Here is a 27838-nt window from a genome sequence, read left to right as displayed (position 1 = left end):
TTATTCTTTCACTTACTTTATAATTTTATCTAAGAAACAATCAAATAAAATAAAACAAAATATTAATATTAAAAGCATCTACAAAATATTAATAGTAGATGCTTTTAATTTTTTTGAAAAAATATGAATATTTAGAATTTTGGAAAAATTGAAAAAAATTGTGAGTTTATTATATAAGGTTATAACAGAGATCTACATTGATCTTTATCAAGAAGAGAATTTGTATTCTAAAAATGACAACTATCTAATTTTAACCGCCGAGAAAGATAACGATGCATTTGAAAAGTATGGAAAATCGTGGAATTCTTACTTTAATACCTAAGTGTATTTAGCGCCACTGTAACAATCATATTATAGTAATTATTATAATTATTACGTCTTTTATTGTAACGTGAGGAAAATCTGTGCGACATGGCATCGTTCACAACTAATAATCTTAGAACTGTAGTGTTACAATATTAAATTGTGTTATACTGTACAACGGGTAGAGTGATATTATTTTACGTGTATTGAACGCGATAAAATAAATATTTTAACGAACACGAATAAAACTACTAAAGTCTAAATCTCAGTTTCCACCCTCCGCCATATTTTTCTCGTCAAATCGTATTAAGTTATTATTGTTTTGGTGCCCTTGTATGCAATAAATGTTGCAGAGTAATATGCGAGAAGTGGATCGCGGAAATCCGACTGGTACGTTTTGCGGAATAAAACAAGCGCGTAATTATTTACGTCGTCGTTGTCGAATTACGGCGTGCGTTTCTACCAGGTAATAAAATATGTCTATCCGAAATGCGAGGCACAGAAACTTGAGAACAAACTTATATAATGTATTATAAAATTGTTAAAATACCCATACAATTGTTTGATTTAAACTTATTCGTTTTTCTGAAAGATTTTACAGCGTACTTTACTGGCGACTCAATCGTGTATTATATTATTAAAACACTGTGTTTGTATATATTACGATACATAATATTTCCATGTATATAATTATTATTATTCACATTTTTTTTACTCATTCTCCATCGCTGCTACCGCCTACCACAGTATACAAATACGGTTTATAATAACGATGTATATAATTATATAGAGGTACATTACATTCGTGCTTAAAACCGTTACGTTATCGATAAGTTTATTTTCTTTTTAAATTGTTCTTAATATTATTTTGTATTACATCGCTAACGTAAACATACACACTTTAGATAGGGAACTTGGACGGCTAAGAAACATAATATTAAATAGATTCGACGTTTGTCAGCGCTGCACGACTACGCCTCACCCCCAGGCACTATAATATTATATTATAAAGTTGATCACCCGGAAACCGGATATTATAGCGGATTTGCGAGAATCGCCATCGTTCTTCCTAATCGTATAAAAAATAACCCGGAAATACCACCGAGCGGAATAAATACGCGATAGCGTAAAATACCTATTAAATGTAGGTATCTATATTCATTTTGTATCTAGTTTGGTCCATTGCAACTTTTATAAAAGGTAAGATCATCTTACATTTTACTTTTCAATTTAAGATTATGAACATAAAATAAAAAGCCATAATTATTGTTGAATTGTTATTAATTTTAACTTTTAAATATACATAAAAAGCATTTTTTTTTTTATCTGATCACCCGATATTTTAAAAATAAACAATCCACTAGTCGAGTTGAGGTCGACCTATCAGATTATCAAACCTTCATCATGACGCATAATATATATATACGATATTATTATGTATACATAGAGGAGTTGTGGGTGAATTATTAGGTTTTCCGGGGTGATGACCTAAGTTGGATAGGTGAGGTAATGCTAAATGGTAGAATGAAGGGGTAAAAGTCGTTGATGCCGGACCGCCACCAAGGACAATCGATCGGTGTTAATGTACTTATTGCGGGCTAAAAAAAAAAATTACTGAAAAAAGGTGAATACTAACATAAAACCTATAATAGTAGACTATAGTTATGGCCAATGGGCGTTGTAGGATGGTTTGAATTGATGAATTTCTCAACTTAAATATCCACTAATGTTTATATTTGTGTTTTTGTGGTAATAATTTAAAATCACATAATATAATTATAATATGCTTATTATATGACACAAAAAGCAACAAAATTAAATTAATTTTAAAAGTTGTTTGTATAACTATTATATGCTCTTGTCGGTATAACCCAAAATTGACTTTTATCAAAACAAATTTTTCTTAATAGTCCTTTCTCTTAGTTTTCCTGTCCATTGATAAACTAGATGGAAAACCCGTGATATCGTCAATTTGTTGGCGAGCTTTGCGTGTGATAACTGATAAATCATATCCAGAACCTTAGTCTCTGAGTGACTGAGTATATACATATACATAATGTATAAACCAAGTATACCTACTACTCACACAAACACACTATCAAATTCAGCGACAACAATAGAAGAAATATTGTAACAAAAACGCTGCCGCAGTCGTACAAGGCGCATATCGATGCAATCAAAATATAAAATTAAATAAAAAAGTCTCGTCGACAACTACTTTCTAAAACGGTATTAAGAAGAAGAAAAATACCGTTAGCATTTATACTGACTACGTGTATATATTTACTTAAATATATATATAGATGCGCATACTTGCCTATCTACTTACTATATTATATACATAATAATATACCACCCGCCGTCAATTCGGCAGCAGGTTTCGTGTTTTATTATTATAAAAAAAAATAATGTATTTAATGATGATAATAATAATAATAATAAAACGGTGTTACGTAATCCCAGGTATACAGACCACCAGGTGGTATATATATATTATATTAGCAGTGTGCAACTTTTTACTCGGCAATCGTTACGCGTGTACACATATACACACACACACACTATATAATATTCTTGCCTACGCATGCATATACCCACCCCGACTCTTATAAATATTGTAAGAAAAAATACGGTTTAATGTGTTGCTGTCGGAAGAAGGGGGACATATTAACGCGGTAATGACGGTGAGGGAGAGAGCGAGTGAATGGCGATTACGGTTTGAGCGGGGAGTAAAGTGAAAGCGCAACGGTAAAACGAGAAAAAAAGCGCTGGGTGGATTTGGCTACCACGAAGACGACGACTATGCGTATAATTATCATTCGCCGGATGAGGTAAGTGAGGCTGGCTGAAATGCTCACACCTCTTTATTACGAAAAGAAAGGAAATATATTTAAAATTTTTGGTATTTTCACATCTCTGACGTCCCGTACGAAAATTATTTATTCAATAAAACCGTCGACGTTTTATACTATTTGTATACGCACGATAACAAATGAACAATCGAAAAAACTCACAACTATAACAGCGGTGTAGATTCAGAATCTTAGTTTTTGTAGCTTGTTATTCCAGTCAGGAAAAACAAAAATTTGTTACAGTTATCAATTCACAATGCATGCTAATAAAGATAGCTAATATATCTATATCCATCATATTAACGAAAAACTAAACGAGAGTGGAATAATCATAGATATATATTATAAGTCTCTTATAAATCACAGCTCAAACTTGCTTAGGTTAGGTTAGGTAAGCTTAGTATGACCTAATCCAAATAAAAATTAAAAAAAACTATAAATTCTTAAAAATAAATTTAAAACTTCCCCAATACAACCCGTTATAAACCATGTCTATCCCGTTCCTAGATAATCAACCAGACACTTAATATAGGAGTTATTTTTCATGTGACAATGTAAACACATTGTGTATGTTGACATAGTAAATTGAATAATAAAATATAAAGGTAACTATAAAAGACGGATATGGTGGTAGATGGTGGGCTTAAAAATATATAACAAGAGGTCAGCTGACTTGCAGCTTTTTTCCTTTAATATTATATGGACCTTAATCAGATAACACTAAATATGAGAATTTTTTTGAACAAGTTTGTACATGTACAACAATAATTTAAAAAATTATACAGGCTTCTCTTGAATTTCAATTTAGTGATCTATAAAAAATAGTTATAAATATAACAATTTACAACGCATACCACTATATTATGTTTTATATAGATTGTTTTAAATGGAGATATTACATTTTTAACCAATGACTGACAATAAAAGAAGCTATTTTTAAATTCTCATCTTCAACTTTTCTTTTTTTTTTTTTAATTTTTTATTATTTTCTATAGACTATATCATAATATACTATTACATTATACAATTGATTTTCAAGTGCAAAGCTACGGATGAAATAAATATAGCTACACAATATATATATATTATGTATAATATTATATTCCGTTAACCAATTATACAGAATGTGTTTATTTATGCTCTGCAATGTGCGATAAGTTCACAAGGTTTAAATTTTTGTACATTAATTTACATTAATAATATTCCCAACTAATTATTATTGAAATAATCTTTTCAAGTAAATTTAACCTCATTATTCATTAGTCATTACATTTTATTTATAATTAATATCGGTAAAATGAGTATAGGCGTATTTTTAAGGTTTATATGGGAAATTAAAAAACGCGATTAATAAAAATAAGAACTAAATTGCGATAAAAAATTATGTAAATGTTTAAAATGTATTTTTGTGAATTACCTAAACCTTAGTCATTTTTTCAAAAAAGGTTTTTAAACCTAAAATTCTGGGTACATAACTAGCTACTAACTGTAGTGCTTAGCCAGGAAAAATTATAATAAACAGCGGTCGCTTTAAAAAAAATTATTTTCTACTTGCTGTAAATTATAATACACGTATTACATTCGTATGTCAAAAATATAAAATTGGTTAAGCTAGTGGTGTTTATTGACCAGGGCTCTTGTAGGATTTTTATTTTTTTAACTTTTTTTACTTATTTCTAGAAAACGATACGAAGATATTCAATGCTATAGTGTATTGCATTAAATTACCCTGATACTAAACTTCAATCGATAATATATAAACAGCAAATTTTGATTCTTTTTCAGTACTCTGAATCTACGTTATGTGCTATAACCGGAAAAACAAATGTATAACAATATCGACATTTAACCCCACATAATTTTTTGATTTACTCGTCGTTAGAATAAAAATAAATTCGTTACACCGCTCAGAAATATATCGTAGGTAGTTCATACAAAGAATCGAGATAGGTAAATTCTAATAATTTTTGTCGATAATGCATTGCAAAGTTTGGTTTTAGGTAAACCCTTTAGAAATTGTTGTGTAATATATTTTTATTTATTAATTATTAAAATACACCCATAATTTACATAATTAAGTGAAGGAAACAGGTTTTAGTCCCTATCTCCAATTGATATTCGCGTTTATTTCGCTTCATATTTTTTCTATATTACACTCACGAATTCCACGCTTAGACCCAAAATAAGTCACAATTCTAAGGTTTTAATCATTAACTGAAGTTCATTAGAAGATTTAGTTGTATAAATTGTATATTGAAATTTACACACTTTATTTAAAAAATATTTATTAGTTATTAAATATTTAATCAAAATTATTTTGAACAATTGTTTCAAATTTTTTAATATATAATTGAAAATAACAATAAAATACTTGAAAATACTTTGCTTAAAATAAAACAAAAATTAATATCAAGAAAACTAAACTTTGACTAAAAATTTTGAAGTTTTTTAATTAATTTAACTATTAATAGTTGAAAGGAGTCATAATGTGTATATTTTTATTACCAACCGATACTTTAGCTATATATAATAAATAATGATTACATTTTTCTACATTTACAATCTTAAGTATCACTAACGCCAACAATTATTTTCTATAGTACAAAACTTTTCTCGTTATAGTTGTTAAGAAAATGCTCTACGAAAAACAAGGTAAAATTAATAAAATAACTTAATTGTATAGAATCAAGACAATTAATATTAATATTAATATTAAACATAATATACATTATACGTATAAATGTATACGTGTAAAATGCTCTACGCTACACACCAAAACCCGACGAAGAGTGAGATATTAGACGTAATAAAACATAATTTTCTTGTACGACGTATTTATAGTGTAAAACGGATGATTCTTTTATCGTAAACTATGCAGGCATGATATCTTGGAAAATATGAAGAATTCATTTTTTTTTTTTTTTTTTTAATTCCAATATCTAAATATTACACCGATAAGGATGTACAACACGATGTACTATACAATGTTCTAGTAAATTAAGAATAATTGAACAATTTCTCGTATTTCTACAATAATATTATTATTATTGATATTGCGATTTGCGACGCAAGAATCGCACTATATAAGTTGGAAAATAGTTTTTGCGCCTTTGTGATCTCTATTCTCATTACGTCACCAGTGCCTTTTGCCTTTTATCGCGTGTAATACTTATGTACAATATTATATCATACGATGTAATATGCTTTGTCGTCGTTTATATTACGTCCATAAAATATATTATTGTAATACTGTCGTTACGCGACACAGATGACCATCCAACGAAATTGCCAACAATATTGTATTATCTGATAATGCAATAATAATACATTCGCGACGTATTATATCAGTGCGACCTTTCAGACCTTTCGCAGCTCGCCCGGCCGCAACGTGACTTGGGACGATCTTATACGACGTATTCCATTTGTTAAATTTTGCTCTCGGGAGCAGTCGCTGTATAATGTATTCACATGCAGATCATATAACGTAAGTATGATGTGATGCAAATTCACCACACGGTCGTGTTCGGCCGTGTGACTTTTAAAATACAGTTCTTGCGTACTACGCTACAGCTAAATTAATATTGACAACCCCTTTTCACCAAATTTTCTCCAAAGTACAAAATCTACTAAATAATTTAACATCATCGAGAATTCCAGAAATTAAATTACATTCGACAAAACAAACGAAAAGTTAATTTAGATCGAGAAAAGTAAAATAATGTAAACTACTTTTGTCGCCTGTCATCTTTACAAACTGAAATTAACCTATAATACTATTTTTTACCGTTTCATAACTATAATAATATAAAGTCATACGTAAATCATAACATTAAACATCAGTTTATTATCGTAAAATGTATGCGTAAGTAAATTTGGCAATAAAGGGCTGTTGATAGAAGTGTACCTTTTTAATCGTTTCGATTTTGCCCGTCTCGTATAACGTTTGGAGATCAGTGAATAGTCATTTGCCGGGCTAGGGAAACTTTCTGATTTCACGGGGAAAGATGAATGCAAGACAGACAGTGTACATTCGTCATCATTATAACGATTGTGAAGTATAATAACAATATTAATAATATAACTGACATAGAGGACTCGGACGTATTTAAGTAAATAACGTATTATCACGGCTATCGTGATATCCGTTTTACTCAAGTTAAATATTATTGTAACATCTATCTAGGTACATAAGTACTAGCGAACGATTAAACGGCGGCGTGAAACGGGTGAAGAATGTCTGAACTCCACAATAACGGTGGGTATTATTTTGATAAATAATAATACAATATTAATATAATATTAATATTATTATGTTGTACCTATGTGCGTATAAATAATAAAAATAATATTATAACGGTACATTTTGTCGTCGCGCGCTACCGCCGCCGCTACCTCCGCCGTCCAAGTCACGTACGCGGGGGCGCGAGGAGTCAACAGCTGACCGTCACCACCGCAACCGATCGTGAATGTTATAGCACATAATACCGTTATAACGCACCACGGAGCATAATAAAATATACGAGTAATATACAACAATTCCATCGTTTCGCCGGGTCGCAGCGGATGCGGCGCGCGCGGATTTTCCGCACGATTCGCGGTCCGTGCGTGCCGTACGAAATATATTTTATTTTTTTTTTTCCCGCGATACGTATCGTCAAATAATAAAATTATAGGTAATCGAACGCTGCACGCTGTCGACAAATGCCGTACGTATAGGTAGTAGTAGGTACCCCTCCCCCCCATTTGAAAGCGCCAGGAGATGGGATGCGCGAGATGGAAATACTTAATCCGTTGACGATTATGGTGTGTGTGTGTGTGTGTGTGTGTGTGCCGACGACAAAAACAACAGAAAAACAATAACGATAATAAACAAACAAAATACATAATATAATAACGAACGTTCGTCAGAATTACACTCTGCAGTGTGGATATACTATACGGACGGAAAGATTAATCGTGTTCGATCATTTGCATCCGCGCGTATTTATTACAATATAATATTATACCTATAGGCTTATTGTGCAGTTCTGCAGCTTTTGTGTTGACGTGAAATCAAGTACACGCAGCCAATTCGATTGCTGAAACTATTGCCTACAATACGGAATCGTGTAATAATAATAATAATAATAGATTATATTATCAGGCACACTATATTATTACCGTATTATCAGTTATGTGGGAAGATATAGAAATGGCTATTTTTTTCAGCGAGTATTTACGTGTATCGATTTATCTATTGTGGGGTGTGGTACGCGCCTGATTAAAATTCTAAAAATATATCATACGTACTATATGAGTATAAATAATTTGTCGTAGATTCTGTTCGAGATGGACTCATCATTAAACGATTTATTATTTATGAAAGGCTTGTAAAAAGAAAATTATGTGTTCAACTTCAGACTTTAGACTCTGCGGGTAATAATAGCACGACAGCGATAAGATTTGCGAGAAAAGAAGAGAAAATTCCGTAAAATTGATTAGAGTTTGATCGACCTACGTACACTCGTTTGTATATTGTTATTGTTAAGTTATATAATAATCAACAAGGATACGGAGAAATTTCTTTGTAAAATCCGGCCTTTGAGCGCTTTGATAACATCAAAAGACGTCTTATCATTTGTACGGCTCTACCGCCGACGCCGAAAATTACGAACGCTCAAAAATTCAAATGCAAATTTTAATTACACGTTCACGTGATATAAAGCCTTCCCTGGTTTTACGTCTTCTACAATACCCGGGAACCGTACACCACGCAAATAGCTAATTAAGATCTCTCACCCACATGCGCCGTCACGGTGTTACAAAGGTTACCGTATAACGTAGAAAATTTACGTTCAGTAGTTGTCGTTTAGCTTCGTTAATCTTAATATAAGAGTGAATTTACTTATTATCAAACTTTAAAGCAACAACATATTCTGTGGTTTGTTGAAAGTGTTTCATTTCAATATTTTCATTTTAACACGTATATATATATATATATATAACTTTTTCAAAATTAAAATATTGAAAATATTCATTTCCAACAACACACAGAATATGTTATTCCTTTTAACTTTAGTAAGAAGTGAATTCTTCTTCATTATAATATTAAAACTAACGAAGCTAAAAGAGAACTGCTGAACGTATATTTGCTTTGCTTCTTAAACACATGATGCGGGTGAGACAAGTCGGACGTAACCCACGCATTTGTGTATACTCATATTAGCAGCATAACATGAAGTGTTCAAATAATACATACAGGTTTCTGCTCAAATATTGTATGTTAGATAACGATTATCGTGTAATATGAATTTTAATATATATAAATATATATAATATATATATATATATATATATTATATTATAATATTCAATCGTCCAGGGATATTATTAAAATATCAAAGCTTTATTCGACATAGAGAACTATAAAGAAATATTGAACAGCTTTTAAAGCACACACATAATTATTGCAATACACTACTTACAATATTAATGATGATTAGGAGGAATGAGTTGTTAAATTTGAACGATAAATAATATTATAAATTAATTTTACCTGTAACTAAATATTATTGCAATATTACACATTTTTAAAATATATGTTAATATAATATATTTTATGCGAAACGAGGTTTTTACAGTGCCGTCGCCACATTAATATTAAACTGGAAACTATTTTTTTTTTTACCGTCCACGTTGACCGTTAGTGAGTGTATATATGTATGCATTCTTGTCATTCATATTTTATTAGGTAAATACGACTCACGTAATATTATAAATAAATGAATAAAGAAAATACACTGTAATGGTGAGGTAACTACAGAAAGGTTATACACCTTAAAAAACAATTCATCTTCCCCATCCTATGTTAGGGGTAGCGAAGCTCACCTCTGATTCGACCCCATAGAATGTGAGCATTGTGAGCGCATTTATTTTTAAATATTTTATTTATATCCATACGATTATTATTAATTTTTTTTTTGCCTCGCCCGCTGCACGAATATTGTAATATGAACATTTTACAACATTATCTGCCTCTGTCGATTCGTGATACAGTGTAATACAACACGTAAAACGCGAATAAGAAATTTATAAAGGAAAAATCGTAATAGATAAAAGTTATATCGTGGAAACATTAAACGCGCAAGCTATACCTTTTTGGTCGTCCTAAAAGTGGGTATAGTGCTATATGTACGAGTATAATACAAACAGTATAAAGGCTGCGGAAAACGACGACGATGAATAACCTTACTTTCAACCGTAAAATATTATTACAATCTACGATCGCCGGCGGAGCGTTCTTGTAGCGAACACTTATCGCTTTGTTATAAAATGATATGACTCGAGGAAACCGACCGGCAACCATTTGCGTTCGTCCAACGACTGCTCGCTCACCCTCACTCTACACTTTAACAATTTTCTAAACCACTATAACCACTAGTAATTTAATGTTTTAATAAGAAGGTCTATAGTAGGATTTATTTTTAATATAATATTTAATTATTATTAAAAAAAAAAAAATTATGTTGCACAGGTTATCTCTATATATGTTTGACCCAAATGAAAAAAAAGTCAATTAGGTAACTCTTTATAACTAAGTAAGGTTTATATTTTTCTCCGTATTAACTTTAAACTTAATGAATCGAATATATTTCTTATAAACTATTAAATTATGATTTAATTAACACAAAACTAAATTGTTTTTATTAACTTGACCATCTTTGAACTGTATTGTATTACATTATGTAATGTACGTTTTACAATGACATACAACACCTACGCCCCACGATCGTATGATATTATTTTTCTTTCGCACATTATAATATTGACGCGCGAGTGCGCGCAACATCGTAACACACGCTCTTACCTCGCGCACAATTATTAAATAATTTTAGACATATTATTATAACTACTTATAGAACGCTGCAAGGCCGGAAACCAATGACGGAGTCGTAAAACCGACTGTAAAACTATACAACCGATTACGCGGTATAATAAATGTTTTCCCGAAAAACGTCCTGCGTGACACACTTGATGTTGAGGGGAGAACGCGCGATATGCAGGTAGTGATCTGCACGCGTCTATACCACGGTATATACGATCGCTGTAAATCGAACCATCCAGTGGTGGGGTTGGAAGGGACTGTAAACGACTAAACGACTTCAGGGTTATATTATATTAACCCTTACAGAGCAATAATCTCATCGGTCTTACCCTATACATATTTGGGTAAGACGTTTTCAATATAATGTACGCGACTAACTGTATTATATTATGTGACGGTAATAAAATGTACATGCGCGCTGGCTGCAGCAACAATGACGAGAACGACGACTACGGATCGCTGCAGTCGTATAATGTATAATATATCCATTACTATTATTATTTTTATTTCTTTCCCTTTAATACGCGGGCCCGTTCCACGTGCACGTATGTCGTATACTTGCATATTAAAATAATAATATGCAGAAGATAGACAAACTATATACCGTTCGTGAAATATTTTTTTATGATTTTCCGATTGTAAGTGCATTCAAGGGATCGTTGATAATGTTTTACTTAAACAGGTATGCTATTATTGTCTCCGTGGTAACTGCGACAGTTTTAATCGTCGGACAAACAAAAAACCTCGAGGAAAACTTACGGCTTTGAGCGCTTTGCGGTCTCACGCACTCGTCGCCGCCACCGTTCCAAGGTGGTTAATAATAATACAACGCCCACGCGGCGTTGTAATAATTATCACATCACCGTAATATTATACGGTGACGGCGGCGTCGAACGTAGCGTCCGAAAAATCGGTTGATTATCCGCGCGAAAAGGCGAAACCCGCTGTATAATAATATTATCATAGTATTATTATCATCGTCGTCGTCGTCGTCGTACATTATTTTACTACAATCATTCCGAATTGTATACGGCCAAGTATATCATTTTCGTGCTGTGCGCGCCCCGCTGCTATAATAATAGTAATAATAATAATAGTAACAACAACAATAACAACAATACTAATAATATTGCATCGACTTAGCGTCAACTCCTCGCGGAGTCATCAAGATTTCAAAATTTGACGGAGTTGCCCGTGACAACTCTCGCGAATTGTGTTTGATACCGTTTAATGTATATACGTATCGATTATATAAAAATACAACTTAAATAGTAATATAGTACTATTACCGGTGTACACGGGAGGGGAAGAGGAGTTGAAACATTGCAAAAACTAGCAAGAGAAAACTTTGTCGTGTGTTCAAAATGTAAAAAACAATTCGTAACTATATATAAATATTATCATGCTAGTATTTCTGATGCGCAATTGGTCGTTTTAGGGTTTTAAAGAAACGATCGTAGCGAAGCTCGAAAATATTGTATGGAATATAATCACTGGTTCTGTTTTTCGTACGCGGAGAATTAAAAAGTACATTAAGTCAACCACGTCACAAAATGGGATTTAGTGATTTAACTATAAACGTAGAAAGAAAAAAATATTATTAACAATGATGTTTCAAAAGTATATTGGCTTCTAAGATACAATTATAAAATATTAAACGCGCTTACTGAAGGGTAAAAATATTATGTTGTACTTATTTTATTGTTTCCGTTTGATTTTTGAAAATAATTTTTTAATGACGAGCGGCTGACCTTTTTTAACTCTGTGGCTTATTTTGAGCTTTGATTTTCTAAGAGTAGACTATTTAATCTTATAGTTACGTTCATGCAATTTTATAATTGGTATTATAGAATACATAACATTTATAATCAACGGTATGCGTAATTTGTTTTTCTTTTGCGGAGAGGGCCCTCCCGCCTGACACAAGTCATTTTGTATTTAATAATAATCATAATATTATTATATACGTTTGCGATTACTGCTGCAGAGAACACAGACATTACGATTTATTTTTTTTTTTCCAAACACATTTGCTGCCGACGGAATTATGCAATCGGTAGCGACGGCGGCGGCGGCGGCGGCGACGACGACAAGACTTTCTCCGCGTAAATACGTTTATAATATTATTATACATCATAACGTACGCAAACCGCAGCGGGCGCCGCCGAGTACTGACTTCAACGATGCAAAGGAAACGAAGATGAAAAAGAAAAACCATATGATTCGACGTTACACATGCATTATGATAATATGCGATAATATTAATAACATACGTTTATTATACGAAAACTGCCTTGTTACAATAAAAATATATAAAATGTACTTATAGTACACAAATATGCAATATTATTTGTTTGTGAAACGGGAAATCGTGCATGGAACGTGATGCAGTTTTTAAAGTGTCACAACCATTGTTGCGGGATCATAAGCGACGATGTGTTAAAAAGATTTCGAAAAAATCACGTGAAATTAAAAAAAATATTACTTCACAATCGTATCAACGTATTATACGTACGATATATTTTGGTATATACTTTATTACTAATATTATATTATGATGCAGCGAACGCATTGTCTGTGGTCCGTGCGTAAACTTAAACCGAATTTGTATATTTTTTTTTCGGCGAATTCGCACCGTTGCGAGTTTAACAGGGAAAAGTATTCGATTTTTGCACAGACACGCTGCAATGCTCGTTCGGACTCGCAGAGAAATATTTCGTGCTGTTGCGGCGGCGGCGACCGGATATAAAACGCGCGTGGAGAAACTTTCGCCTGTTACGACGACGGCCGTTACGCAACCGACGTGGCGAACGTTCGCGGACATTCTCCTCCACCGCCGCCGCCGCCGCCGCCTCTCTTTCCGCGTGCCGTCTCTTTATTAATATTAATATATATATATATTTATATAAATACGAATAAGATAATATAACATAATATATAATGATATCGAATAAGAGAGAGAGTTTCTCGACACAACCACTCTACGTAGGTACTAGTGATGTTAAAATGACGCGATAGTAATGTATACAATATTATTATACTCTTACGGGGAGGCGACAGGTGTTGCAGAAAACAAAACGTAATGCTGCAAGTTTCCAATACGTTTCATATTATAATATCATACGCGCTTATCCCAAAACCGCGTTATTCGACACATGATATTATATTGGGCAAGTTTTGCGCACCTATACGTCATTATCGGGATCGCGATTTCGCGATTTTCTCGTATTTACCTACCTATGTATACAAAACAAGTGCGTATATTATACGTAATAAACCTATATCGTAATAACGCGTATTGTTACAACGGCATCGCGATATGAAGGGAGGTGGGGCGGGGATCTAGCTTTTGCGGGAAGATCGATTACGCGCGCGTTTCACGAACGGCTGCCGCCGATTCGGGTGCTCCGCATATATTATTATAATTAAATATTATAACAGCTGGTCGCAATGACTACGACGACGACGACGACGACGACGACGACGACTTAAATCCATACGATTTTACACTATGCAATGACGCAGACCACATAATAATAATACGTGTTCGTATATTATTACACTGCGCCTATCGCATAATAACACAACTCGTATATCGCGCCTAACTACAATTACAGAAATTGGTCGGTGTATATACCTTTTCTCAACACTCCGCTAACGCTGGACGACGTGCCCGACGCCGGTGGCGGCGAACAGCATTGCTGCAGCAGCGACGTGGTCGTGGCCGCTACGGCGTTGGCTACGGTCGAGGACTGCTGCTGCTGTTGCATGTCTTCGACGATACCGCCGCCGGCACCCTGCGACGGGGACAGTCCGACGGCCGTCACGCCGGCACCACCCGCCGACGGCGACAGCAGAATGCAGTTGACGGCCGCGTTGGTGGCCGCCGACGTGCCGCCCGAGTGCAAGTGCTGTTGCTGCAGGTGGTGTTGGAGTTGCTGCTGCTGATGGTGGTTGTTGTACTGTTGTTGTTGCTGTTGCTGCTGTTGCTGCTGCTGCTGCTGCTGCTGTTGCTGGTGATGGTAATACGGAGACGGCGACGGCGAAGAAGACGATATGGGCGACGACGAAGACATTTATTATGCCGTCGTTGACAATGGCTCTGCAGCAGTGGTTGTCGCTGTCGATTGCGACTGGTCGGTCACGTGTCGTCCGCAGACATCACCTGTACGAACCGGTAGCGCCCGCCGACGTCTGCAATCCGCGTACGCGGGTACTGCCGATAACGCTGTGTTGACGACGACGATGTGCACGGTCTGTCGTACGCGCGATATCGCTACAAGTGCACTCTCCGAGAAACAGCTCACTGCCGGCGGGGCGCCGATCGGCGATCGTCTTCGTCGGCGGTGTTGTCCGCGGCGGTGGTCATCGTCCGTCGATCCTCACCCGTATACCGTCGTTTTTCCGCGTCGTCCAGCGGCAGCGATTGCTGTCAGTTATTATTATTGTATTACTGTGATGTCAGCAACTACAATAGAATATAGTTGCGCGTATGTCGCTACCCTACGACCGGGCGACACTATATTATGTCGGACGGTTTTTCGCCGTTATCTGCTGGCGCGTTATCATGCGCGCTGCGGCGCCAACTGCATAATAATAATAATAATAATAATATAATATGGTAGTGTTACGGATCCGTCCGGGACGTGCAAATGACGGCGAAAGGTTACGACGGGACGACGCAAAACGCCGTGCGTATTTATTGTGATGTATTCCACCAATCGAAAAGAGCGGTAGTCGCGAACACGCGTGTGTTCTCTACAGTTCTACACTCGGTAACGATATTATAATATTATGACCGTGTATGCTATATTACTATAATATATTATTGCAAATAATAACGATAAACATCACTATTACACGGTAATAAAATATTTATTATTTTATGCGCAAAAAAAAAAAATCACAATAAAATCGTAAAAAAATGGTTGCGCGGCTGCGGCGATAATATGATACGCGCGTATATCGATAAAATCGAATATATTACGCACACGCGAAAACGATACGTTTTTGGACGGCGGCAATGCACGTACGGCACGCAACACACACAACCAATACGTCGGACGGCACTCGCTCACTAACTAACCGCCGAGTACAGTGACTGAGTACTGACGTAGTCTGCGGCGGCGGCGGCGGCGGTGGTGGCGGGCGGCAGCGCGGTCGACGGCGGCGGCGTCGGTGGGCGGCGTAATAGCCATTCACCGTCGGTACGCTGTCGGTGGAGAACCGTGTGTGCGTGTGTGTTTGTGTGTGTGTTGTATGTACCGTACGATTGGTGGGAGGGGGTCAGGGGAGGGTTTTGGTGAGAATACGAAAGAATATTACACACACACGCGAACTCTGGCTAAGTGTATACAATATATATATGTATTCGCGACGATAAGGAGTGAGTGAGAGAGAGAAAGCAGCGCGATCGTGTGCGAATAAGTGTGCGGCGAGAACTCGCGGAAGAGAGAGAATATAAAATAAATAAATAAAAAACTGGATGTGTTGTAATGTGAGTGTGTGTGTGGCGCGTCGGAAAGAATAGAGGAAAGAGAGTATTGTGCGAGCGAGAGGAGCGAGGAAAAAACTGTACATAAATGCGATACGCACAACGGGCGCGACGGAGAAAGAGCTATTGCACATCGGACGAGAGTGCGAGCGAGAGGTAGGCGTGCGGCGTGGGGGATGAGTGAGTAAGGCGGAGGCGGCGTCGAGTCGAGCGCACGACAGCAGAGGCGTCGCGCGAGCGCGCGCGCGCGCATCGCCGCCGCCGCCTAGGCTACTGCTGGCGGCGGCGACGACGTCGGTCGCATTCGCGCGTCGTCGATGCCGCCTGCGCGCTCGTGTTGTGTGTGTGTGTGTGTGTGTGTGTGCGCGCGTCTACATTACTATACACCGTACCCAAATGAGTAGATAATGACGACGTATTGTTGTTATTGTTATTGTTGTTGTTGTCGTTGTACGCCGTACGTACACGCGACAGATAACGAAAAAAACAAATTTCGCGTCGACGTCTATGTCGCCGCGTCGCAGTCGGTCGACCGCGTCGTCGCCGTTGCCGCGGCCGTATAACGCCGCCACCCTCGATTCGCATACGCACACCGTCACACACATGGACGCGGCCGCGAACACACGGACTCACACGCGCGCGCCCGCCCACCCCTGACACATCAAGCTGCCCACCTACCCCGTTGCAGACGTCAATGGTCGTAAATGCACTCTACCCGCCCTCAAAGGGTCCGCTTTGTTACCGAAGACGTACAGCGATGGACCGTGTGTGTTGTTGCGACTTGCGTAGAAGAAGTATACATTTCCACAAAGTCGTCTAGCGCGATCGGTCCTCGCCCCCCCCCCCCCCCCCCCGCCCCCCAAGCCATAACATAACGTCGCGATAACGAACCGACCGAGCGTACGTATATTATTATACGTATACGCACTCTGCACGCTGTATATAATTTTATTTTCAGAGAAAATCTGCGACGAGTGTATTTTGTGTCTCTCTGAGATAATTGCGTTTTATTCTCGGAAACCGTCAGCACTCGATTTTTTTGATTTTTCCCCTCTTTACCGGATCTATAGTTTCCAATTTATGTTAGATATTATTTTATAAATCGAATTTACGACATCTATATACCTACTAAGTGATTTTTAGTTGGTCAGCGCTAACCGAGAAAATTACTGAACCGATTTTTCCGAATTTTCGCTCAGCGATTTCCGTATTTCCCTTGCGTACCAGTTGTATAGCCATCGATATCCCCTCAAGCGCCCTCCCTGAATAATTTTTTACGGAAAAAAAATAATAATTTTTGTTGATTTACCTTGGTAACACGGCTAAATAAATTATTTTGTTATTTTGTAGTTGGCATGTTTTAAGTTTTTTAGTAAGTTTTTATGCATTATTGAAAAATAAAATACTATGATTGTTGATTTATTATCGTTTTTTATTGCACGAATTATAATAAATAAATTAATATGCCATACCTTCTGAGCACAAATCTTAAGAAATATTTCCAATTTATAATCAAAGGCAACGAGAAAAGTCGCCTATGTGTTCTTGAAGGCTTCAAGAGCAACGTTTGCTTAAAGCTAGAATGCGGCATTTATTTTATGTCTAAAGTCTGTTTTCAATTATCATCAAAATCTTGTTATTTGAATGATAATAAAATGCATTTTTTATAGGGTTAATCAGTGGTGTGATGAGGCCTGATTGTTATTGCGTTAAAGGCAAAATAGTACTACATCATTTTGAAGATCCACCAGATCTAATTAAAAGTTTGATTGTGCATGCAAATTCTGAATCTGAACATAATTTTCTTAATATTTCAAGCGTTATAATAATATAAAATAATTATTATAATGTCGATTCCAGATCGATTATTAATGACTGATGAGTAAAGAAATATAAAATTAATTATTAATACTGATTGAACGTTTTTATTTTTTTTATATTTTCGTGTTAAACTGTATACGGGTAAAATCGTGCGGGACAACTAGTTTATATATAATATATATATATATATAGACAATACACACACACGTACACGCAATACGATGGGAAAATGCGTGTTATTTTCCAATACCTACTTCGAATCGGAACAGAACGACTTCCGCGCGGAAGTAATATCTAAGAAATAGTATATATAACAACAATAATATCATTACCGCTGACGTTGCGGCTCGTCGCATCATCGGGTTTCTTTTTATCATCGCGCCAAACGACGAAGATGTTTTGAAAACTTACCGACACACGCGCATAGGACACACATTAATGATATCAGCCCGAAGTACCCACTCGCTCGCGCAACACAACACACCTACTCGTTTCGGAGTTCGGAGAATGAAAATCGATCTCGTCAACGAGACGAATTTAAAAAAAAAAAAAAAAAAAATACGAAAACCCGCGCGTAACAAGACAGACGTGTGAAAACGTTTGCGTGGTTCCGTATGATGCCGTTTTCTATTCGTACAACGATCGTATAGCAATAGTAGTCGGAAACGCGCGTACACGTAATACAATACCAATTTAATTTTATGTGCGGGGATGACGACGGCCGATGCGTGTTGCGAACGAATCTCGTCGGGAAAACACCTGTACGAGGCGGGGGTTGGTTCGCGGCGGCGGCGGCAGCAGCAGTTGGGCCTAAGTAGGAGCAGGGCGGGGTGCGAAACCGTCTACACAGGTATATACGTACAGTGTACGCGCGCGTATATGTGTACCGCACCGAAAAACGGTACTCCTATTCGGAAGAGAAAAAAAACAAAATAAACCTTTGCGCGCGTTTCACCTGTACAACACGAGCACAAAAACCAGGTAAAATCTCGCCCGAGTAGGCGAGCTGGCGGGTGGTGGCGACAGATGTGCGGGGGCGGTGCGCAGCACGTTGTGGGGTGAAAAAAAATAATGTAACGACGGCCGCCGGTGGGGGGGGAAAAAAAAAAAATCGTGAGACCCGTTATGTTTTCGAGTGCATCGCGCACGAATTCCGAATATAAAATAATGTTACACGCGTCACCGCCACCGGCCGTCGGAGACGGCGGACGCGACGTCTTCGCGGAGATACCGCCGCCGTCGACGCTCCGGTGTCGGGTTGCCTCGTCGCTGCACTGTATAGGTGCATCGCTCGTATAATAGTAATAATAATACGCAGGTCGCAGGACCTCGATGACGATAATAATACATAGGTACTATACGCGTGTATTGTACTATTGCAGTGTAATATACGCACACCTGCTGCGCAACGTCCCGTTCCGCAGCCGGGCGCCCGTCGCTGCCCTGATATTTCGAGTGTCGGTTTACCTTTCTATACGCGATCATTTATATGATTTACAGTTGTATTACAATGCAACCGAATGTGCATTACGACGTCGTCCGTACAAAGCATACCGCCGTTTGTGTGCACGTAATGATGATGCATGGGCATAATATATACGGTCCAACGGTCCAGTGGAGTGTCCGGGATTTTGCTTGTCGGAGGTGTGGGGAGGGGATGATGATTTGTTACACTGGAGAGGCTTGACTTGGAAGTTATCGATAATATTATGCTGATGCCGTAGGTGTATGCCGCGTATTAAACTTCTTCAAAAACCTTCGTACTAGCAACAATTTCAATACAAAACGCGGTGACGTATTGTACCTTTTCAGAATACATTTTATTAATTTTCCTGAAATGTAGGCGAAAGATGCGATTATGCTAACCGGAAGTAATAACTAAGGCGGCGATTTAAGCACCTACTCGTACCGCGCACATTTATACGACAAGACGTCACGATCAACGGAACACCCAATACAAACGTATTTATACCTACTTTATACGGTTATTCGTATATTAAAATGCATACTGAGAAATAAGAAATTTGATTTTGCACGTTTTCGAATATTTTTAGCACATTATAACATGCACACGCATTTCAAAACGGTTAAACATGAAAAATGTATTATCGATATTAATGTACACCCAATAATAATAATTGGTTTCTCATCATATCTAAGGTTATACCGTGTGAATAATTTTAAAAATGCATAGATATAATAGTTTTAAAATTGTCATAAATTGATATAATTGGATAAATAAATTAAAAAATCATTTTTAGCACATTAAAAGTATAAAATAGTATTATTTAATATTATATCATATAGACAAAGAATAAATCTACTGTTTTTAACTTAAACTTATGATGGAGTATAGAGTTAAGAATTATAATAATAAAAATCATATAAAATATATATCGTATAACCATAATATGGAAAATACGGTTACAAATGAGTTTGTAGCTATCATAACAATACCTTTAAAATAATGCGAGTAAAGAATAATTAAAAGTTAATTAAAATTTAAAAGCTTGTAATTTAGTTTTTTTTTTAACGGTGCTGATCATAGAAGCATACATCTTTCAATATAATATTGCTTTTAGTGCATAATGAATGTTCTAAACATCTAACACGTAAACTTGACTTGTATACAATTTATACGATATACACAAATATTTCGAACAGATATAGTAGTATCCATGATAATATATATATATTATATATATACCTATATACTCCTCGAGGACGAGGGTACCGTGAAATCGCGGTCATCGCTGCAGGGGTTGATGTCTGTATTTTGCTTTTGGAACAACACGTCCGTGACGAATAATACCGGTCAATAATAAGGGTTATTATAATATAGACAGCCGGATTCGGGGTAAAAAACGGAGAGATGGTTGTCTTTATTATAGCCACCGATGATTGTTGCGATCGAAACGTTCAGCAGAAGAGTTTTCTGTTCTCGCGTTGAGAAAGAGGTATTCGACAATAAGAGGAATATAACACTGTAATTGTTTTATTCATGTTGTTATCGAAAACAATGAACTTATAAAAAACTATATCAATATCCCATTATGTAAATTTAAACTTTAAGTCATGTTGATATTGTATACCGATACTACCTATATGCTATATGACGGTATTGGGATTTGGGATGTCAATTCACGGTATGACACGATTTGATTACCTATTCTACTTAATTTCAAAAATGGCAATACCTTCATTAAAACTAATTAACAGCCGTGTTTGAGTTGTGAATGGATGAAAATCCTAATCTCTTTAATATTATGTGGATGCATTTGTATTTTTTTTATAATGAAACCAAGTAGTAAAACTTTTTTTTTATTATTATAATTTTACATATCTTCCCTCGACAACCAATAAAACCTAGAGATGCCTGCTGTGCAGTATTAGTTATTAATGTTCAAAAAATATACATCGAAAATCTTAAATCTGCTTACAAATAAAACATGATTATAATTTATAGTAAAAACTAAATTTTTAAGATAAATAATAAGGATCTAACTCGCGATTATCTATACTATGCTGATGAGATACACGTAAAAAACTTACCAATTAGAATTAAAAATTGATTTTTAAATGTTGGGTGCATGTGTATAATAATAACTTCAGTGGAGAGTAGAACTTGTTATTCTACAATGATATCAGTTATAATTAAAATAGGAAATCATTTAAACATTGAAATCAATTATACCGTATGTATAATACCCTCAACACCAATAGAATAAAATTAACTTTTAAATTGAAATTGAATCTAATAAGGTATGTTAAACTAGTTACTCTCATAAGTGGACTAACATAATGTTTAATTGGTGTAATTTTCATATTAACACTTCCCGTTATAATTACAAATAGAAATAAAATTGCTATTTTAAATACGGTTATTTTCAAATTTTAGCAGTAGTAATTTACAAGCGTATTTAAAATGAATCTAATTTTAACGTTTTATTCTTAACTAAATCAATATTTTTAATCTGCGATAAATTAACTCCGACATCGATAATTTTTGCATTTTCCTATTTTTTAATAATTATTGTTTAATATTTTTCGGATTTGTACATGTTTTCTGTAATTGAAAGAATTTTAATAATTTGATAGTCCCACCCACGATCCAACACACTGACCATCGTCGTACACGTCTTATTTTTGTCGGTTTCTTATTTTTCCCGTCCAACTTGTTTTGTTCTCGCAGAACGCTGTGTCGACTAGAGCCAACTATATAATAGCATGATACAATATAACCGTATCGTCGTATTGATCGGTCGCTGTAAAGTTTTGTTTAAAATGTGACCGGGACAATGACGCGATGACCGCGTATACCGCTGACACGACTGCCGTCCTCATTACATAGATAATAGATGAGACGTGTGTGTTGTGTGTTTGTATACTGCGGTGTATCGCGTGTCCGTGTATGCGTATAGTGACAATAAATTAAAAGGAAGTACACAACAATACGGTTGGACTGCAGCAGTTAACCATTAAGATGTTAAGTAAATATAAATCGTATTTTAATGGCTGTATTCGCATACATACGTAAGGGCCATCTAATTATATTTAAACAACCCATAATTAGAATTTGTTATACTTTTTAAAATATTTAAGCTTTTAATTTAAAAAATTTATATGTGTGTGTGTGTAAAAATATGCCTAAGATGGATATGTATATACTATATAGTTGAATAAACGATTAAGTATTCCTTTTACAATTAAATAAATCGCGTTTCTTATACTATGTAGAACTACAGTATTATGAGGTTGTTATAAAATAAAATATAATTTTCACTGGTATACTTTAAATGGTAGTTTAACTGAGAAAATTGTTTTCCGATTACAGCCATTACAAAACGAATGGTGTCTCATGGGAATCACATATAGATGTACTGTACACAAAAACACCGTTTAGGTATGTGTTATAACTTATACGGAGTGTATACCATGTAGGATGTTCGGAAACATTTTCAAATTGTGTACGGACGCTCTGTATAAATATGATATACGTATAAATAAAAATTGTATGTATAACAGCGTCAACTATGCGTTATTCAACGCAATATTATATAATAAACAGTTTATATATGTGTGTGTGTGTATATATATATTTATATGTATAAATTAAAATAATATTTTATACGAACATATTAAATTAGCTGTGTAACGTCAACGACGGCAGTTGCAATAATAATTGCGGAAAATATTGAGGAGCGGTTGCGAGGAGTCGACCACTAGTCATATCTAATATTATAATATATACACCACGTCGTGCGTATAATACATATATTATGTTGTCTAATGTCCTATAGATAGTAATATTCACGAAATGTAGCATTGGGAATGTTTTATATAACACAGTATACGAATTCTCAGTGGTAATCTTTCTTATTTCGTCGTCGAATGTATAATAATATATTATCTTTAAACGCGCACGATTTAATTTTTTAAAAAAACTCGTTCGCGGCATTGTTGCCAGCAGGTTTGGCGGTTGATCGGGAGGCGGCGTGGTGCGACTGGCGGGTCAGCGGGTGTATTATTCGCGACACAACCTCTCATCGGGTTCCAGTTTTACAGGCGCTTGTAAGACCTATCCAGAATATTTTTTGTCCTGTCTATTTCGGCGAATATATCAAACGCAATAGCAGCTCGTCGCGTGCAGGACAGAAGTGAGGTGGAACGTCGGAAATCCAATTTTTTTACACTAGAAATTGATATTTTTTGAAAACAAAAACGTTTTAGAACAAGACTGACGGTCGATTGAAATTTTTTTACCCAGAGTCAACGTACACAGTTGAAAAACTGTGGTCAATATAATATGCGTTTATAGGATGAATATTAATAACATTACGCACGCACATAGTATGTAATTTCGTCATCGAGAATAACATACACATTACACACACAGACTCACATGTTTACAATATTCTATGTTGGCGGAAGATCATTTAATTTCTTAAATCTTCTAGAGTCCAGAAAGTGTAGATATAATAGATATTTATACATATAATAAAAGTGTACGTGTATGTATAGTATTTCCAAATACTTAGATTGTATACAATACTTAATGAGTGTCGTGTGGTGATAAAAACCTCTTTTTTTTTTTATTTGAACCTACCACTTTTATTTTAAACTATTAATAAGCGGACGATGATTTTGAAAATGTTTATGCAGTTAAATCAAAATTATAACGAACGATGCCATAGATATTGAAATGTATGTACTAAAAATGATAATTAATAGACCTTAAAAATGATTTTCAAAATTATAAAATCTATGAAATGTTTAATCTATTATTTATTAATTATGATATCATGATCATTTTTACAAAATGTTGATGAATTCGTGTCTATATATCTTTCAAACGTATTAACATGTATATACTTATTATTATAAGCACACAAAACTAAATACCTCATTAAAAAAAAAAATCGTTTGAATTTCTATTTGGATACAATAAATGTTTAAAAAGAACAATGCGATTCTCGTTTTAAAAAAAGAAGTTCGTCTCCGCCAGGTACTCCTTAAATGGTGTAAGAAATCAAATTATTTGAAGGTACAGTTCTCAAATATATTTAAAAATTCCAAAAATCAAAATTTAAATAAATTCGTGTTAAAGAAAAAATAGGGGTGAGCATGCTTTGTGAATCACTCTGTACATATAATATATTTCAACAATATATTATATTATATTAAACCAAATGCGCGTAGCAGTAGTTACCAATAATATAGTAAATTGTGTAGCGGTATTATAGCACCAGCAGCAGCAGCATACTGTGTCTATGTTGTGTATTTTATTTATTCGTCCTACTTGAGTGTGTGTGTGCGTTATTATACAGTCGCTGCAACGACGCAATCGCCGAGCGCAGGTTAATGATTTTGCGGTTTCCAGCATCGTGTATACATGCTCATATCATATTACGTATATACATCTGTACATGTAGTATGTAGGACCACAGTACATGCGTAAATGTATGAAAAGGAAAAAAAAATTATTTTTCTCTTTTGAACGAGCTGCATGATATATATTTTTTAAATTGCCCTTAAACGTTCATAATAACTTTTGCTGATTGAAATGAAGTCCCAGTAAAACGGAAAAAAAAACATTTGACGACGATGATTATAATACATCAATGTTCTCGTTCCCCGCTGGTATGAATAAAAATTGGTAAAAGGTTATCATCATTTATTGCTTAGCAGTATTTTTGTAATATATATATATATTATTGTAATAATACATAATATGTTATCCTTTTTAAATACTGAACTAAACAGCTACTACAGCACCGAGATCCGTGATTTTATAAAAGAGAAATTCGTTTTCTGTACATTTTTTGAACACTATTAACACCGGAATGATTGAAAACTGAACACGATAATATAATCATATGCTGGGTTGCAGTCAATTGGTCGTTTTGTAAATTTGTCGTCAAATAAATTGGCCGTCTACAATTATTGGTCATCGAATAAAAAAAATAGTAATAAATGTAGGTATTTATATATTAACATTTTAAAATGATCAACATTTAATTATAACAATTACTATGTATAATGGTGTAATGTACTCGTATGCTTTAAAAATTAATAAAAATTATTAGAAATTATGTTTTAATAAAAGTAATTAATTATTATAAATTATGAGCTATATTTCAGACAAATTTATATCAAATGTATGTGTAATAAACTAATAACTAATAAATGATACCACAATTTATAATGATTATTTTAAATTTTTTAATTTTTACATACTGTTCTTAAAACCAGTTGTCATAATGAAAAGGTCTGTGATTTATTGACCTAACGACGAATTTGTACCATATTTTCGTACGATCAATTTCAGACGTAAACTCCAGTATGTACAGTTTGTATAAACAAGACAAATAATATATTATAAAATACTTATAAAGTTCGAAATTTGTTTCGTTTACTCAAACTTCTGTATAGTATAGTGATATTGTCAGCTAAAATAATAGTTACCGTCGAAATCACGGTCTTGACAGCCGTTACCATAACTGACCCCGAGGAAAATGCACGAACGAACACACGCGGATTTCGACAAGACGTTTTTAGCCAAAACAAGCTCTCTGCCGCTCAGAATCGTTGCTCGCGAACGAAACAGACGATTAATCATCCGCTCACTGATTTATAGACACTAGTGTATCGGCTACACTCGTTCGCCGAGGATCACATTTTTTTTTTTCATTTTTTTTTTTGTTCTTATTCTTCTGGTTTGTTTTAAAAATTTTTTTCTCGCCACGATTGTATTATTATATATTGTAAGAATCGCTTTTGTTCGATGGCGAACTGGCCACCTCCACCACCGCTGCCGCCGAAACGGTGAACTGTATTTTTATTTTTGCCCAACGTTTCGCGTTAGCCGGTTATAGTACGTGTACATACATTATGTGACACGGTCTCCACTGTCATCGAGGTCATCGCCGTCCCAGCACACGCACACACAAAGATCGCACTATACGCTGTACTGAATACGAAACGAAAACGAAAAATAATATTACGCTTGTGGATGTCGGTTGCAGTTTTGCTGAAAATTTGGTCGGCATCAGACAATTAAAATATTATTAAACATATTTATTATTATGATTTTCAATGTTCGTTTTCAACCTGTTAACAGGCAGTATGACAACGTATCACAACAGTTTACCCGGCAATATTGTTGATTAATTGTATCGTATATTACTTTGATTTTGAGAATTCGGTGATTCGCAAATAGAATTAAGGCGATCAATACCGATCGGTCGTCTGTATTTTTAAAATTTTTTTTGAAAACTAATTTGAAATAAATTCAATACTATTAGATATAAGTACTATAGAGAATATGCATTGAGTTGGTATAACATTTAACATTTAATGGACTAAAAGTTCAAATCGTGATTGTTTTAGAGAAACGGTAAACGCTGAAAATGTTCACGTTTACGAGTAAACTTGTAACGAACATATATATTTTGTATGTATATTATACTGTGTGCCACGTCGAATTTATTATTCAGTTTGGAGACATCGTCCCTAACGAGAAGTCAATTTGGAAACTAGTTTTATTTTCATTTTCTTCGTAGTCTTCTTTTGTATGAATATTTGTTCACGTACAACTTAATGCGATAGTGTGAAAATTTTCAATACATTTACGGAATACCTAATTTTAGTTCTTATCGGGTCGTTTCACCGAATGTAAAAAGGCAATCTATTCAGTGTTGACGTGGAGAGTTGGTTTACTGTGGTTACAGACATTAACACATTAGGTTTTTTTTTTTTTTAAATAAATATTTGAACGAAATCTTTTAGTGTTGTTAACATTATTTCATAATAATATTGAGTTTCTAATAATATATTCCTTTATTGACCAGAAATTAATCAAATCTTTTATTCTGAAAAGATGAGAGTACCATAATGTGATGTATGCATTTTTAGTTGATAAATAAATCACCGTCATTTTAAAGTGATTTTTTTTTATGTTATTATGAAATTGCAATAGGTACGCATTCTTCGGGTAATACAGAT

The 27838-nt window shown here is 34.9% G+C and overlaps 1 protein-coding gene across 4 annotated transcripts in view; it reads right to left on the bottom strand.

Annotated features, from left to right (window-relative positions):
• Positions 1–27838, bottom strand: part of LOC112602397 (probable nuclear hormone receptor HR3) — a 69731-nt gene that overhangs the window by 22283 nt on the left and 19610 nt on the right. For 2 of the 4 annotated variants that reach the window (XM_025350453.1, XM_025350454.1), the window contains exon 1: positions 14657–15871. The exons of the other annotated variants lie outside the window; for them this stretch is intronic. In XM_025350453.1, coding sequence (XP_025206238.1) covers positions 14657–15095 — 439 coding nt within the window. In that variant the 5' untranslated portion in view covers positions 15096–15871. Of the gene's footprint in view, positions 1–14656; positions 15872–27838 lie in introns of those variants that run through there. 4 annotated transcript variants of the gene reach the window in all.

This window comes from Melanaphis sacchari, unplaced genomic scaffold (assembly GCF_002803265.2).
Source record: "Melanaphis sacchari strain LSU unplaced genomic scaffold, SCAv2.0 Contig87_pilon_pilon, whole genome shotgun sequence".
Taxonomy (NCBI): Eukaryota; Metazoa; Arthropoda; class Insecta; order Hemiptera; family Aphididae; genus Melanaphis; species Melanaphis sacchari.
Note: the sequence above shows the minus strand (reverse complement) of the source record. Positions and strands in the feature narration are given on the sequence as shown.